At 41.0% G+C, this 13,807-nt stretch overlaps 2 protein-coding genes across 4 annotated transcripts in view; one reads left to right on the forward strand and one right to left on the reverse strand.

Annotated features, from left to right (window-relative positions):
- Positions 1–13,807, forward strand: part of dock1 (dedicator of cytokinesis 1) — a 562,483-nt gene that overhangs the window by 192,005 nt on the left and 356,671 nt on the right. For both annotated transcript variants that reach the window (XM_048551079.2, XM_048551080.2), the window contains exon 25: positions 602–708. In XM_048551079.2, coding sequence (XP_048407036.1) covers positions 602–708 — 107 coding nt within the window. The remainder of the gene's footprint in view (positions 1–601; positions 709–13,807) is intronic.
- LOC125461825 (inhibitory synaptic factor 2A) overlaps positions 1–13,807 on the reverse strand; it is a 117,586-nt gene that overhangs the window by 8,933 nt on the left and 94,846 nt on the right. The gene's annotated exons all lie outside the window — the stretch shown is intronic.

Below are 13,807 nucleotides of genomic sequence, written 5' to 3' on the forward strand. Positions count from 1 at the left end.
TATTTTCAACATTGCCCATTCTTACTAATCCTCAAAAATTTTATGATCACCTCCAGAAGATGATCTATTTGCAAATAAGTGTGAATGGAATTTATCTTTTTTGTGAGATGTTATTCTGGTACTTGTTAGCTGAGACAGTAATTGCAAATGTTTAAAATGAAGAAGAAAATGATTACGAACTCTTCAAAGTTTGACAAAGAGTTGCATATTTTTAAAATCGTTTCTTTGAAAGTTTAAACTCTTAACAGTGTGCTTTGTGTTTCGGTATCCATGCATTGACTTCAAAAATCCAGATTAAAAAGACTGCGTTCTTAAATGTTTTAACTATCAAAATATTATATATATTATATATTATGTTTCAAATATTTAGTTTTAAATATTGAATTATAAGAACTATAATCTAGTAATACCATATCACAAAACAATATCGTACTTTTCACTGCACAATGAGGTAGAATTTATAAATAAAATTACATGATTGCTCTGATATTTTTGTGGTGAACCTCAAGATAATCCTTATATATAAAGATTTTTCTGATCGTATGCTTAAGGCCTTAATTTGATCATAATTTAATTGTGACTTGTCTGCCTTTTTGTACAGTAAACTATTTACAGACTTTATCCACAAAGTTCCATCAGGCAGACTTGTGCTTCAGAAACTGTACTGTTTGATAGAAATCGTGCACAGTGACCTCTTCACACAGCATGGTGAGTAAGATTTCCCAGTAATTAAAATGGCATTTTTATCATGCAAAGGCACCTTCCAAGTTTTGAGCTATATTGGTACTATGTTGATTTGAAGCAAATGAAGGTTTGAACCAATTCACTTTAAGAGTAGAAATATTTGGCATCACAGTTTCCTCCTGCCTTTTGTATAAGGAAGCTGAAGGGAAATGTGCGTGCTAGTAAACAGCTTAAAATCCCATTGCTGTTTTTCTTTTTAAAAAGTCAAGAAACTCCAAAGCTGAAGCGTGCATTAACCATGTGCAGCATCTAAGATCCTGATGGGACTTGACAGCCTAGATGATAAAAAGATGTTGCCCCTTGTGAGGCATAGTTTAAAAATGGAGGATATGCAATTTAAGTCAGAGGTGAGGGTAAATCGTTTTCCTTCAAGTGATCTGAGTCGGTCAAATGCTTCCCTCGAATGAAGTAGACACCAGGTCATTGAATACTTTTAAGGCATTGGTGGGTTAATTTTTGATTAACAAGAGAAGAACAGTGACCAGATATAATGCTGAGAGACAGAGAATGGACACCAGATAAGACACTCAAGAAAACGAGAAAATGGGCAGTAAATAAAACAGTGAGAAAGGGACAGTGCAGGCAATGTGTAAAACACGGCAAGAGAGGGAATGCATGGGTATCAGATAAAACACCCCATGCGAGAGAGCAGGTGGACGCCAGATAAAACGTGACAGAAAGAGAGAGCACAACACAGTGGTCACTCTTTGCGCCCCACTGGCCGAAAGAAAACGACATTTGAAAAAGTTGACGAGAATGACATCAGCAAAAAGCAGAGGGCCGATTGATAGGTCTTGTTTCTGACTCCACTAGAGTAAAAGGAACTAGCTGTTTGGTGACTATCTATTAATTTGCTAAGGCCTGCTTTATTCTCAAGTTTTAATGTAGTACACACATTTTTGGCAAAGTTCAAAAATCAACAAATAATTGAATAATATAACTAATTACTTAAAAATCACGAAGAATGGCATTGTAGGTGCTTTTAATAGCTGCAGTCTGTTGGAGCTCAAGAATATATCGCTATGACCAAGGGCCATCATATTTGTGGTAAGTGTTTAAAGCTTGAGTAGCTTCTGCTCAGGGTTTATGAGCTGAAGGCTAAGTTACAGACGCTGTTGTGCATCAGCGTGGAGAGAAGTTACCGAGATTCTTTGTACCAGAAGGCAACTAAACCTCTTAGAATAGGGGTTTGTGGTCAGATGCAGGAGGATGTAATTACATGTGAGCTAATCGAGGACTCAGGGGACAGGAGTTATCAGCCTCTTCAGTTGTCCAACAGGTCGAGGTTCTCTAAGCTTGTTTGACTATGGAATGGATGAACTAAATGATCATGGGACCATGGTACAAGAAGCAGTTCCAGCAGGGAGAGCCACTTGGTATTTTGCATCCGTCGGGGTCAGGATACAGCCATTCCTCCCCATTTTCCAAGCTGCCTGTCCTTCCTAAAAATATCATACTGTACAATATCCCAGTCCCAATCTAGGGCATCCTGAAAACATACATTGGTACTGGCCTGCAGATTATACTTACTTGTCTCCATTTGTATTACTAGCTCATCTGTCTTGTTTAGACTGTTACTTGCATTCAAATACAGTGCCAGACCTTTTGGTCTTTTATTAATTTTGTAACCTCTAGTTTGTCTGAGACTTCAAATCTCAGATGAATGACAGAAAAGGAACAGTCATTTCCCACAGTAAGGGCTTTCTCTGTTTCCTTTGCTTCACCACAAATTCCCAGATTTCCTTGCCCTCAGCACCAATTTAAAACTGATGTATCATACCTACCCTTTTCCATAACTATTTTGAAACTAACAGGATTATGGCCACTGGTCCCAAAGTGCTTCTCCCCCACCCCTCCCCCGCAGCACCTCAGTCACTTGCCATGCCTTTTTTTCCCCCAAGATAAGCTTGAGTTTTGCTTTTTCTCTAGTCAGGCTATCGACATATTGATTGAGAGAGTTTTCCTGAGCACGCTGCGCAAATACCGCCCCATCCAAACTCTTAACACTGTGGCAGTCCCAGGCTACATTTAGAAAGGTAAAGTCACCTAGTATTACAACTGTACTATTCTTGTAGGTATCTGTGATCTCCCTACATATTTGTTCCTCAATTTCCTGCTGACATTTGTGAGGGTTCGATCGTGCAATCCTGACAAAGTGATCACTGCCTCCTTAGCTCTACCCAGAAGGCTTCACTGGGCAGTCCCTCAGGAATATCCTGTCTCAGTACTGCTGTGATGTTTTCCCTAATCAAAAACACCAGTCTCCTTCCTCTCCATGCTTCGTCTTTTATCCTTCCTATAGGATCTGTACTGCAGGACAATGAGTTACCTATCCTGCCCCTCCTTCAACCATGTTTCTGTAATAGCTGTGATAGCCCAATCTTACTTTCCCATCAATGCCCTGAATCCATCTGCCTTACCTGTCAGACCTCTTACGTCAAAATAAATATTGTTTCATTCATTGTAATGGAAGTCCACACAGTTAAATTTCCATGCCTCCTGCTCTAATGTATCAATATTTTGGAATCATGAATGCAAATGTTACAATTTTTGGGTTACAGATGCCAAGCTTCAGTTTTGCAGCTGATTGAGTAGGTTCCTAGTCAGCTTTGTTGGGTGCTAAGTTCTCTCCTCTGTATAGGAACAAAATTGCACTCTCCATAAGGGATTGTTGGATGTGAAGGTGACTTTCTACCTGACTCTTGATGCTTTTTTCAAGTCAAAGAAAGTGAGCTGATGTAGATGTACTTAGATTATATTCTTTCTTACTCATATACAGTTGTCAACAGATACAACATTTTTGGCACATATTCTATTCTAAAGATTATCAAACATTGAGGATGTATAATGCTAAGCTATTAAGCACTCTAAGTCTTGTATCTGCAGAATGAACAGAGATAGCTAATCATTGTTATTTGACATCCTCATGCATCATTTTAAGACTATAGATGAACCTGGTAGTCTTATCTGGAAAGATTTCTTTGAAACACAAAAATATTGTTAGATTATTGATTTATCAAGGTCTTTGTAAGATCAATGCTAGGTCTCTGCATGTAGCAGGCATGTTTATGAAAATTGAGATATAGAGAACTTGTGCTCAGTGTGATTAAATCTTCCTTGTTTGTTTGTTTGATTTCCATATTGGTGCAGGATATAACAATCATCTCAAAAAGCAACATTAGTTCCTTAACCACTGTTCTTTTAAGCATTTGAAGTCCGAAGTATCATATCTTACATTCTCATCCAGACCAAGGCTTTCACTCACTCTCTCGTGCACTCCCATTTGCACTCTTGAGCTCTCTGTCTCTTATTTGCTAAGGTTCTTGTTCAATTAAGTCTTTACAAGATATGGTATTTAGCTCTGCATTTTTGCTCGAAACTATCAGTTCTTTGACATGGGGTGTCATTGTTTTTTTTTCACCATCAGGGCTTCTCCTTCAACAACAACACCCATATCCTCTGAAAATCCTTTTCCTCTTGGATGTCTTGTGTGTTACTTCTATCTATATTTCTAAGAGAAACCAGGTATACTTTTGCACCCTTCCTTCTGCTGTTTGTCAACCCATTTTTACTTACTTGTTGGACATTAAATGAAAGCCATTTTTTCCACAGTGAGGCACTGTGTTGTACTCATCTAATAATTTACATTTCCCCAATAATATTCCTCAGAGCAGTATTTAATGTTTATTATTCTGTTCTTTCATACCATTTTCTATTCCGAATGAAAGCTTGCATATATATAGTACTTTTCAAGACATCAACTGTGTGTGTGTGTGTGTGTGTGTGTGTGTGTGTGTGTGTGTGTGTGTGTGTGTGTGTAAACTGGCAGCCAGAATGCATATAATAACGTACAAACAGTATTATCATGATGAAATAACCTTTTTGTAATTTTGATTGAGGGGAACACTGAGGTTACTAGTATAACTCTCCTGCTCTTCTTTGAAATGCTGACTTAGAATCTTTTACATTCAATCAAACAAGCAGATGGGTCATCAGTGCTCCCTTATTAACACTGGAATGTCAGGTTTGACTTTTATTCTTGAATCCTGGAATGGCACTTGAACCCAGAACCTTAGGACTCAGAGGCTAAACTTTACTAAATGAACCAGAGTTAGCACAGGTTATTATTGAATAATAAATTTGTGCCCATGAGAAGGAAGTTTTCTGAAAAAAACTTTGTGGTTTGTTTCATTATTGCAGATTCAAATTTGCAAAAGTTCTTGGCTTTCTTTTCCTCGTGAATGATTGATTTTTATGTTTACGGGTTCATTGGACTGTCTCTGTTTGGCATGTCTCCACTCAGCAGCCACTGTGGCATAAGATTAATTAATAGCAACTCTGATCTTTCTTGCTTGCTTCTAGTGACCAACTAGCAAAGCATCTATCTACATCATGCCATTTTGTATTGTAACACCAACATTATATTTAAAGTAATAGTTTAACAGTATCTCCACTCTGGTAAATGATAACCTTAGTTTTGGGTTTGGCATACTGATCCTCACATATTCTTTTCTAAATTGGCTGCAGGCTGAGCTAGCATATTGTCATTTATGTCTGATTTCCTTAAGGTAAAGCTTCCAAGATATGTAAATTGATGTTTATTTCCAGGATCTCACCATTCATCTTAATTGATGAGGTGGGCTATTATCCCATGGGAGCTGGTTTGAAACAAAATCTTAGCTTTTCAGTTGTTTAACTGATAAGGTCATTTAGTCAATCCTCCTATATGCTTTGGAGATTTGGACAATGCACAGCAGGAACCTACAAACTGTTGAGAAGTAATACTGGTACCTTTTACAATGTTCTCCAAATCAGGTGGCAAGATAGGCAACCCAGCAGCAACAAGCCCACTATCGCTCTCTCATCATTCAAAACCAACTACACTGGATAGGACATGTTATTTGAATGTCCGACATGAGACCCTGCAGCTATATGACCTGGTTTGCTCTTTCACAGACCCTGATGCAAATGGTAGGGCTCCCTTTTGGGACTTTTGTCACAATATTCATTTGTCTGTAGCTGAAAGCCAAGATAACTTGAATCTCTGGACGATGCACTTACCAGTAAAAATAAAAGTCATTCACGAGGAAAAGACAGCCAAGAACATTTACAAATTTGAATCTACAATAATCAAACAAATCATATAAAGTTCTTTTCAGAAAACTTCCTTCTCATTGGCATTCCATCAGATGAAATAAAAGAAGGAAAGACTTGCACTTAAAGTACAGTAAACTTTGTTTTAACTGGCAGCTTATGAACTGGAGCTGTCAATAAACAAGCAGTAGTTATGTACCTCAAATACTGGAGCTTTAATATCATAGTGACCTCTCAATGTCGGAGTAGTCAGTTGAGGGTGTGAGTGTGAAGGCTGTCTGCCAATAAGTTTTATTTAAGGTGAAGTTGCATTCTTATTTAAGTGACATGCTGTAAATAAAGAGTAACAGTGATATGTATACCCCTGCATTATGTTTCTCTTATTTAATTGTGTAATTTTATATTATGTGGACCTTTTGAACAATTGAAATATTTGATCAACCAAAGTGCCAGTTAATGAAAAAGTTTACTGTAGTGACTTCTCGTTAATTTGGGATGTCCCAAAGTACATTATAGCCATTGGAATATTTCTTGAAGTTTGGTAAATAATATAATGGACGAAATGTCACAATTAATCTGCACACTGTGAACACCTACACACAGTAATGTGATAAAGATCAATAAATTAGCATAGTGATGTTGACTAAGAGATTAACATCAGACAGAAAACTAGGGAGAACTTCCAAATCTGAACTATTCCGCAAACTAGAGCTGCCCGCTGAGAGTGAAAGAAACCTGGCGTTGTCAGCCTTGATTTTTGCTCTTGGATTTCTGGAGTGGAAGTTAGACCCCCTGGCTCAGAGACGAGAATGGTACCGATGGAAGTGCGGCTGTTCAAAACATGGAGTAAAGTAATTACTTAGTAGATAAGAATATTGAAACTTCTGAACATTTTGGAGGAAGCACGCATAGGGAACAGCTTCCACATCAGTAATTCGTTTAGGCATGAAAAGGGAGACTACTGCGGTTATTTTGTAAGTATAAAACCATTAGTTTATGGCATAACAGCCAGAACCTGTTAATAAGTAGGAATGTTGTAATTCGCTGAAAAAATACATACTTACTAGCTTCTAATTCCACTGAAAGGCTTAAAAAAACCCTTGATTGATCATGGCAGTTTGATCACGTTGCAGCTCGATTATACATCTAGCCTAGATATAGATTTTAAAAAGAAGTAAGTTCTTTATGCTGAGGAGATCAGTAATGTCTCAAGACGAAGAGTAACTACTGGATATACGTTTCATGAAGTTTAATAGATAACACTCCAGTTGTCTGTCATCTATGCTATGTTAGCTAGTGAAACATTATCATAAGCTATAGAGATAGCAAGAACTACAGATACACCTGGGCTGCCTCCAGTGTCACAAGAACACCACCCACAACCTGGAGGAGCAACACCTCATATTGCCCCTAGGGAGCCGACAGCGCGAGGACATGGAATTCACCAGTTTTAAAATCTCCCCAACCCCGGCCTCATCACACGTCCAATCCTCTCTCTCTCGCCTCTGTCTCCTTGACCTGACACAACCTGCCCATCTTCTCTCCCAGCTATCCGCCCCACCCATCCACTGACCAAACCCCATCACTCCCTAGCTGCACTCATCTATCACCATCCTACCTACCCTCCCCAGTCCTGCCCCTGCTCTCTATTTTTCTTTCCCAGCTCCCTTCCATTTCCCATTTCTGAAGAAGCGTATTTACGCAAAAAGTTAACTTTGCTGCTCCTCCGATGCTGTCTGGCCTGCTGTGTTCCTTCAGCTCCACTCTGTGTTATCATTATCATAAGCTATGTTCAGGTTGGAATAGCTTGGTTATTCTTGTGTTCCACCATATTATAATAGTTGCTCATATGGAAAACATTGGCAGATGACAAGCTAGTATGATATTGCCTGTCGGTGTATTGAATCAGTGCTATGGATGGTGCAATCCTGTGAGGTTTCATGTGGCAGAGAATGACAGATCTTCTGAGAGTAAATTTTGTAACTGCCTTTTTTGGATCCACTTACTTGGGGAAGAGTAGGTTGAAGTTGTTCAAGAAATTTTTAAGAGACAGAGTCTATGGCACTTTACAATTTGATCCTTAAGATTTTAATCGAAGCAGCATTTAAATTGCCCTTTGTGGTCCTGTTGTGGCACAGTGGTCGTATCCCTACCCCTAGACTGTGAGGCCTGTGTTCAAATCGCACCTGCTCTAGATGTTTGTAGTAACATCTCTGAACAGTTAATTTAAAAAATAGGTTAAATTTAAAAATAAGAGTTGCCCTTCGTTACTTGTTCAGCTGATAATATTACCATAGAACATCCAGCAGGACACGAGAGCAAAGTCTGTCATGAGAATAAATACGGGAATAGTGCCACTGAGGCAGAGAGGAGAGGCACATATCTAATCAGAGATAGTAGGAACTGCCGATGCTGGAGAATCTGAGATAACATGGTGTGAGGCTGGATGAACACAGCAGGCCAAGCGGCATCAGAGAACCAGGAAAGCTTGACATTTCGGGTCGGGACCCTTCTTCAGAAATGGGGGAGGGGAAGGGGATTCTGAAATAAATAGGGAGACGGGGGAGGCGGCTAGAAGATGGATAAAGGAGAAGATCGGGTGAGAGGAGACAGACAGGTCAAAGAGGCGGGGTTAGAGCCAGTGTAAGTGAATGGAGTTGGGGTGGGATAGGTCAGTCAAGGAAGGACGGAAAGGCCAGTGGAGCAGGATGAGGTTAGTGGGTGGGGGATGGGGGTGGGGAGGCAGGGACTAGCTGGGGTGGTGTGGGCATATGGTCAGGGGGAGGGGGGATTTTGAAACTTTGTGAGATCCACATTGATACCCTAGGGCTGCAGGCTTCTCAAGCGAAATATAAGATGCTGTACCTCCCCCCTCACCCCAATCCCAGGCGCCAGGAAGACTTTTCACATTAAACAGATGTTCACCTGCACATCTGTCAATGTGATATACCGTATCCGCCTTTCCGGTTGTGGCCTCCACTACATCGGGGAAACCAAAGGCTTGAGGACCGCTTTGCGGAACACCTGCGCTCTGTTTGCAACAAACAACTACACCTCCCAGTCACGAACCATTTCAATTCAACGCCCCCCCCCCCCCAAAAAAAAAAGCAAACTCCTCGGACGACCTGTCCATCCTGGGCCTCCTGCATTACCACAATGACGCCACCAGAAAGATGCAGGAACAGCATCTCATATTTCGCTTTGATACCCTTGGGCTGCAGGCTTCCCATGTGGACTTCACAAGCTTCAAAATCTCCCCTCCCCCGACCACGTGCCCAAACCATCCCAGCTAGTCCCCGCCTCCCTGAGCATTCCTCCCACCTCAACCCCCACCCTCATCCCAAACCCACTAACCTCATCCCACACCCCCTGACCTGTCTGTCCTCCCTGGACTGAACTCCCCCCCCCCCCCCCCCCCCCCCCAACTCCCCACTTCCATTCACTGGCTCTAACCCCACCTGTCTGCTCTCCACCTATCTTCTCCTTTATCCATCTTCTATCTGCCTCCCCTGTTTCCCTATTTATTTCAAAACCCCCTTCCCCTCCCCCATTTCTGAAGAAGGGTCCCGACCTGAAACATCAAGCTTTCCTGCTTCGTTGATGCTGCTTGGCCTGCTGTGTTCGTCCAGCCTCACACCGTGTTATCTCACATATCTAATCAGTTTGTTTGAGGATTCTGAGTTTAGTTTAACTCCCTATACCCAAGTCTATGGTGCTAACTAATATTAACCTTATACATTATAATATTGTTAACATCCAGTTGAAACAAAATTTTCCTGTTACCATGTAAATTATTCCAAGTAAAACCAGTCAGCCTAAGCTATTACATTAAATTTAAAATGGAATTAGTCACTTGGGCCCTGGTTTTTGCTATGAGGTAGAATGTTTCTGCTGTGTTGTAAATGTCCAAAGAAGTCTCACATTCCAACATTGCCAGTATTTGCAGGTATGGGATGTGGGGAGCTCCTTAGTTGGCGGAATGCGCAGTCCCCAGAGGCAGTGAGAGAATCAGATTTTGGAGTCCCTGGTGTCTGAAAACCAGGGAATTTAACTAAATCTCCTTAGAGCATGCCTGTTCTCAGTGCATTTCTCTTGGATAGCCAGGCACCTCCTTTGACTGTAGTACCCCTGAAGGTATGCTTCCAGGAGGCCTCAGCGATCGTAGTTTCTTTTATTCGGCAAGGTATCAGGTAATCTTTTGATGGGTGGGGAGGGATAATCCTTCAGGCACCTCTGGGACTATGAACAATTGAGCCTAAAAGGTGCATAAGCTTCTCTGAACGTACAACCTGTCAAGTATAAATAAGCATTGGCTTAGCAATACGTGCTAACTTGCCAAGACATGCTAAATAGTGTTGGCCTGTCAAAAACAGGGAAGCATATGCAGCAAGAGAGCATCACGATAAAGCAGACTGGGACAGCAGACCTGGATGGCAGGTTCTCCCTCAGTGAAATGCAATGGCAGCGGGAAAAAAACCCAAGGACAGAGAGCCCTTCCAACCTGTTTTACCAGTCAGGGCTGAGGTGTGATGTCAGAGGAAAACCTCCTCAGTGATTGGGTGTTTCTTCTTTGTCTCTCTTTTGATTGACCATATGGCAATGGGACAAGAGAAGGAGTAAGCTTAGAATCCAGAGGAATCATACAAAGCAAAAAACTTGATCAACACCTATCTCAATGGAATAGTATACCTTCTGTCAGTGAGGACATGAAATGTGCAGAGCTGAATAAAGTATGCTTTCCAAATGCACGTGTGAAATTCAGAACTATTAACAAAAACATAAATTGATGGAGAAATTCAGCTGGTCTGGCAACATCTGTGCAAAGAAAGCAGAGGTAATGTTTGGTCTTGAGAACTGAATGTAGCCTGGAGGAGGTGAAGACCAGGGATGGGGTAGGTAAGGGAGTAAGGTAGGTAGAGTGAGAGTCCAGAGGGAGTGAAAAACATTTACTATTTATGACTCTTAAATTCCTTTTCCCATCAAATAAACGCTGAACATCGTTACTTATTTCCAGTAGTTCATTCTTTCACACATTTTGAAGAATGGCACTGGAAACAATAAAGGCACACGATGCTACACTGTATAAAAATCTTCCTTATCACATCTGCGGACTTCTTTTGAAATTGGGAGAGCTTTTTCTGAGAACAACAAAGGAACAGCAACAGTTCTACCAGCAGAACAGACTGAGCAGTGGTGGTGGCACAGTGGTGTACAGATGTGACAGTGTGATGCAGTGAGTTTTCAACCTTGGCTCCAGACTCTAAGTCACCTGGCATCAGGTCAAGTGCAAGCAAGGAATCCTGTAGCTGACTACCTCCCTTGCCTAATTAATCTTTGTCCCTTCATGTTGTATGTTATTTGGAATCGGCAGCATCCTGCTTAGTTGTTAGTGTAAAATAATCCTTTTCTGCATCTTTACAACAGCATTATCTTTGTCTCTGTTTTTCAAGAAACAGCTGCTACTTTTTCTGAGATGCTGCAAAGGTGTTAATGCTGATATTTGGGATGCCAATAGGTTTCTTTTGAGTTTCTATCTTTGTTGGTATTTTGATCCCATAATGGCGTTGAGCCCGGTGTCTATTGTGACTTGACTTTTTAGAATACTTTGTCTTATCTCAAAGCAACGGGGGTATTAAGAAAAATTGATTTTTTTACCATCATGGGTACCAAGGCAAAGTGAAAAGTGTTCTCTTGCATGCTTTATTGGCAGATTATACTGTACAAGCAAATCAGGAAAAGAGAAGTGCAGGATACAGTATTACAGCTGCAGAAAAGTTGCAGAGAGAGATCAGTATTAACATTTAAGAGGACCATTTAAAGGTGTGATAACACTGGGAAAGAAGCTCTTCTTGAATCTGTTTGTATGTGCGGTTCAGGTTTTATAGCCTCTGTCCAATGCAAGAGGGTTGAAGAAAGTTCTGAGGAAGGGTCACCGGACCCAAAACATTAACTCTATTTTCTCCTCCACTGATGCTGCCAGACCTGCTGAACTTTTCCATCAACTTTGTTTTGTTCCTAATGTACAGCATCCGTAGTTCTTTTGGCTTTTATTTTGAAGAAAGTCTAACTGGGGCGCAAGGGGTCATTGATTTTGGTTGCCTTTCCGATGCGGCAGGAAGTAGAGTTGAAGTCGATGGATGGAAGCTATGTTCATGACTTCCTATAGTTTCTTGTGGCCCTGAGAAGAGACATATCAGGCTGTGATGAATCCAGATAGGAATCTTACTACGGTGCAGCTATAAAAATTTGTAAGTGTCTTTATGAGCATGCTGAATTTCCTTAGTCTCCTGAGGAAGTAGAGGTGTTGGTGTGCTTTCTTGACCATAGTATCAACATGGGCGGACCAGGACCGATCATTGCTGATTGTCACTCCCAGGAACTTGGCCCTCTCAACCATTTCCACATCAGTACCACTGATGCAGACAGAGGTGTGTCGTCATTCCCGCTTCCTGAAGTCAGTGACCAGCTCCTTTGTCTTGCCAATGCAAAACCAACTGACCATGGTAATGCATTTAAGGGAAAACTAGACAAGTGTAAGAAAATAGAGAGCTGTGATGGTAGTTTTAAATTTGGAAAGATGGGAACGGACTCACATGGAGTACAAACATTGGCATGGATGAGTTAGGTGAATGTTTCCGTTCTGTACTTTGTAATCCTTTGTATCTTCAGCTAAAAGTTGCTGATCCATCTTGGCTTCCCCATGAGGTCTCCAGGATCAAATGTTGCCAGTCTTCAGCCAATTTGATTCACTGCAATTTGTTTTAAGAAATGTCTGAATATGCTAGATACTATTTAAGAAAAAACTGTTGGCTCTCACAGGACTCTTGCTGAGAAATAAAGATGTGCTGTAGAACTAGTCTAACTCCCAGCCAGGCTTCTCCAATAGAATCACAATACTAGCATCTATCCAACCATGTGGAAAATTGCCCAAACGTGCCCTGCCTCCAAAAACAAGATAAATTAATTGCTTTCAGTTACAACACCACCATTCTGCTCTCAATTATCAGCAAAATGAAGGAGGTTCTTGCTCACAGTGCTATCAAGTGATACTAATACCAGGAATAACCTGGTTACTGATGTTCAGGTTGAATTCTGCTAGGGATACTAGGCTTCTAACTCATTAGAGATATGGCTGAATTTAGTCTAAAAAGCTGAGTTTGAGAGTTTAGTTGGAAGTAACTGCCCTGGAAATCAAGGTAGTGTTTAGAGTCGTATAGACATAGAAATGTACAACATGGAAACAGATCCTTCGGTCCAACTTGTCCACGCCAACCTGGTTTTCTGAATAAATCTAGTCCCATTTGCCAGCTTTTGGTCCATGTCCCTCTAAACCCTTCCCGTTCACATATGCAAATAGATGTCTTTTAAATGTTGTAATTGTACCAGCCTCCTCCTCCACTTCTGGCAGCTCATTTCACACATTCACCACCGGCTGCGTGGAAAAAGTTGCCCCTTAGGTCCCGTTAAAAGCTTTCCCTCTCACCTTAAACCAATACCTTCTCGTTTTGGACCCCTCACCCCAATCCCAGGGAAAAGACCTTGTCTCTTTATCCTAGCCATGCCGCTCTTGATTTTATAAACCTTTATAAGTTCTCCCCTCAGCCTCAGATGCTCCAGGGAAAATATCCCCAACCTATTCAGCCTCTCCGTCTCCATCATGAAGCCCTAAAGGAAGATGATTATGGTTTTTTTTTTGGAAGGTCTGTTTTCAGAACCTCAGGACATTACTGCCGGTGTTTCTCATAGGAAGTGGAACTGTTTACTGATGATTGCAGAATTCAGTACAATTCCCAACTTCTCAGATATTGACACAGGAACAACTTGCAAGAGAAAAGACTTGCACAGCATTTAGGTTTGCAATCAGTAAGTGATGTACTCCACACAAATCGATAATGACCATTTTTAACAAGAGAGGAGCCAGCCATCTCAACTTAATATTCAGTGGTCTTACCATTTCTTGGGTTATCTT

The sequence above is a fragment of the Stegostoma tigrinum genome, chromosome 20, assembly GCF_030684315.1.
Source record: "Stegostoma tigrinum isolate sSteTig4 chromosome 20, sSteTig4.hap1, whole genome shotgun sequence".
In the NCBI taxonomy this organism is placed as follows: domain Eukaryota; kingdom Metazoa; phylum Chordata; class Chondrichthyes; order Orectolobiformes; family Stegostomatidae; genus Stegostoma; species Stegostoma tigrinum.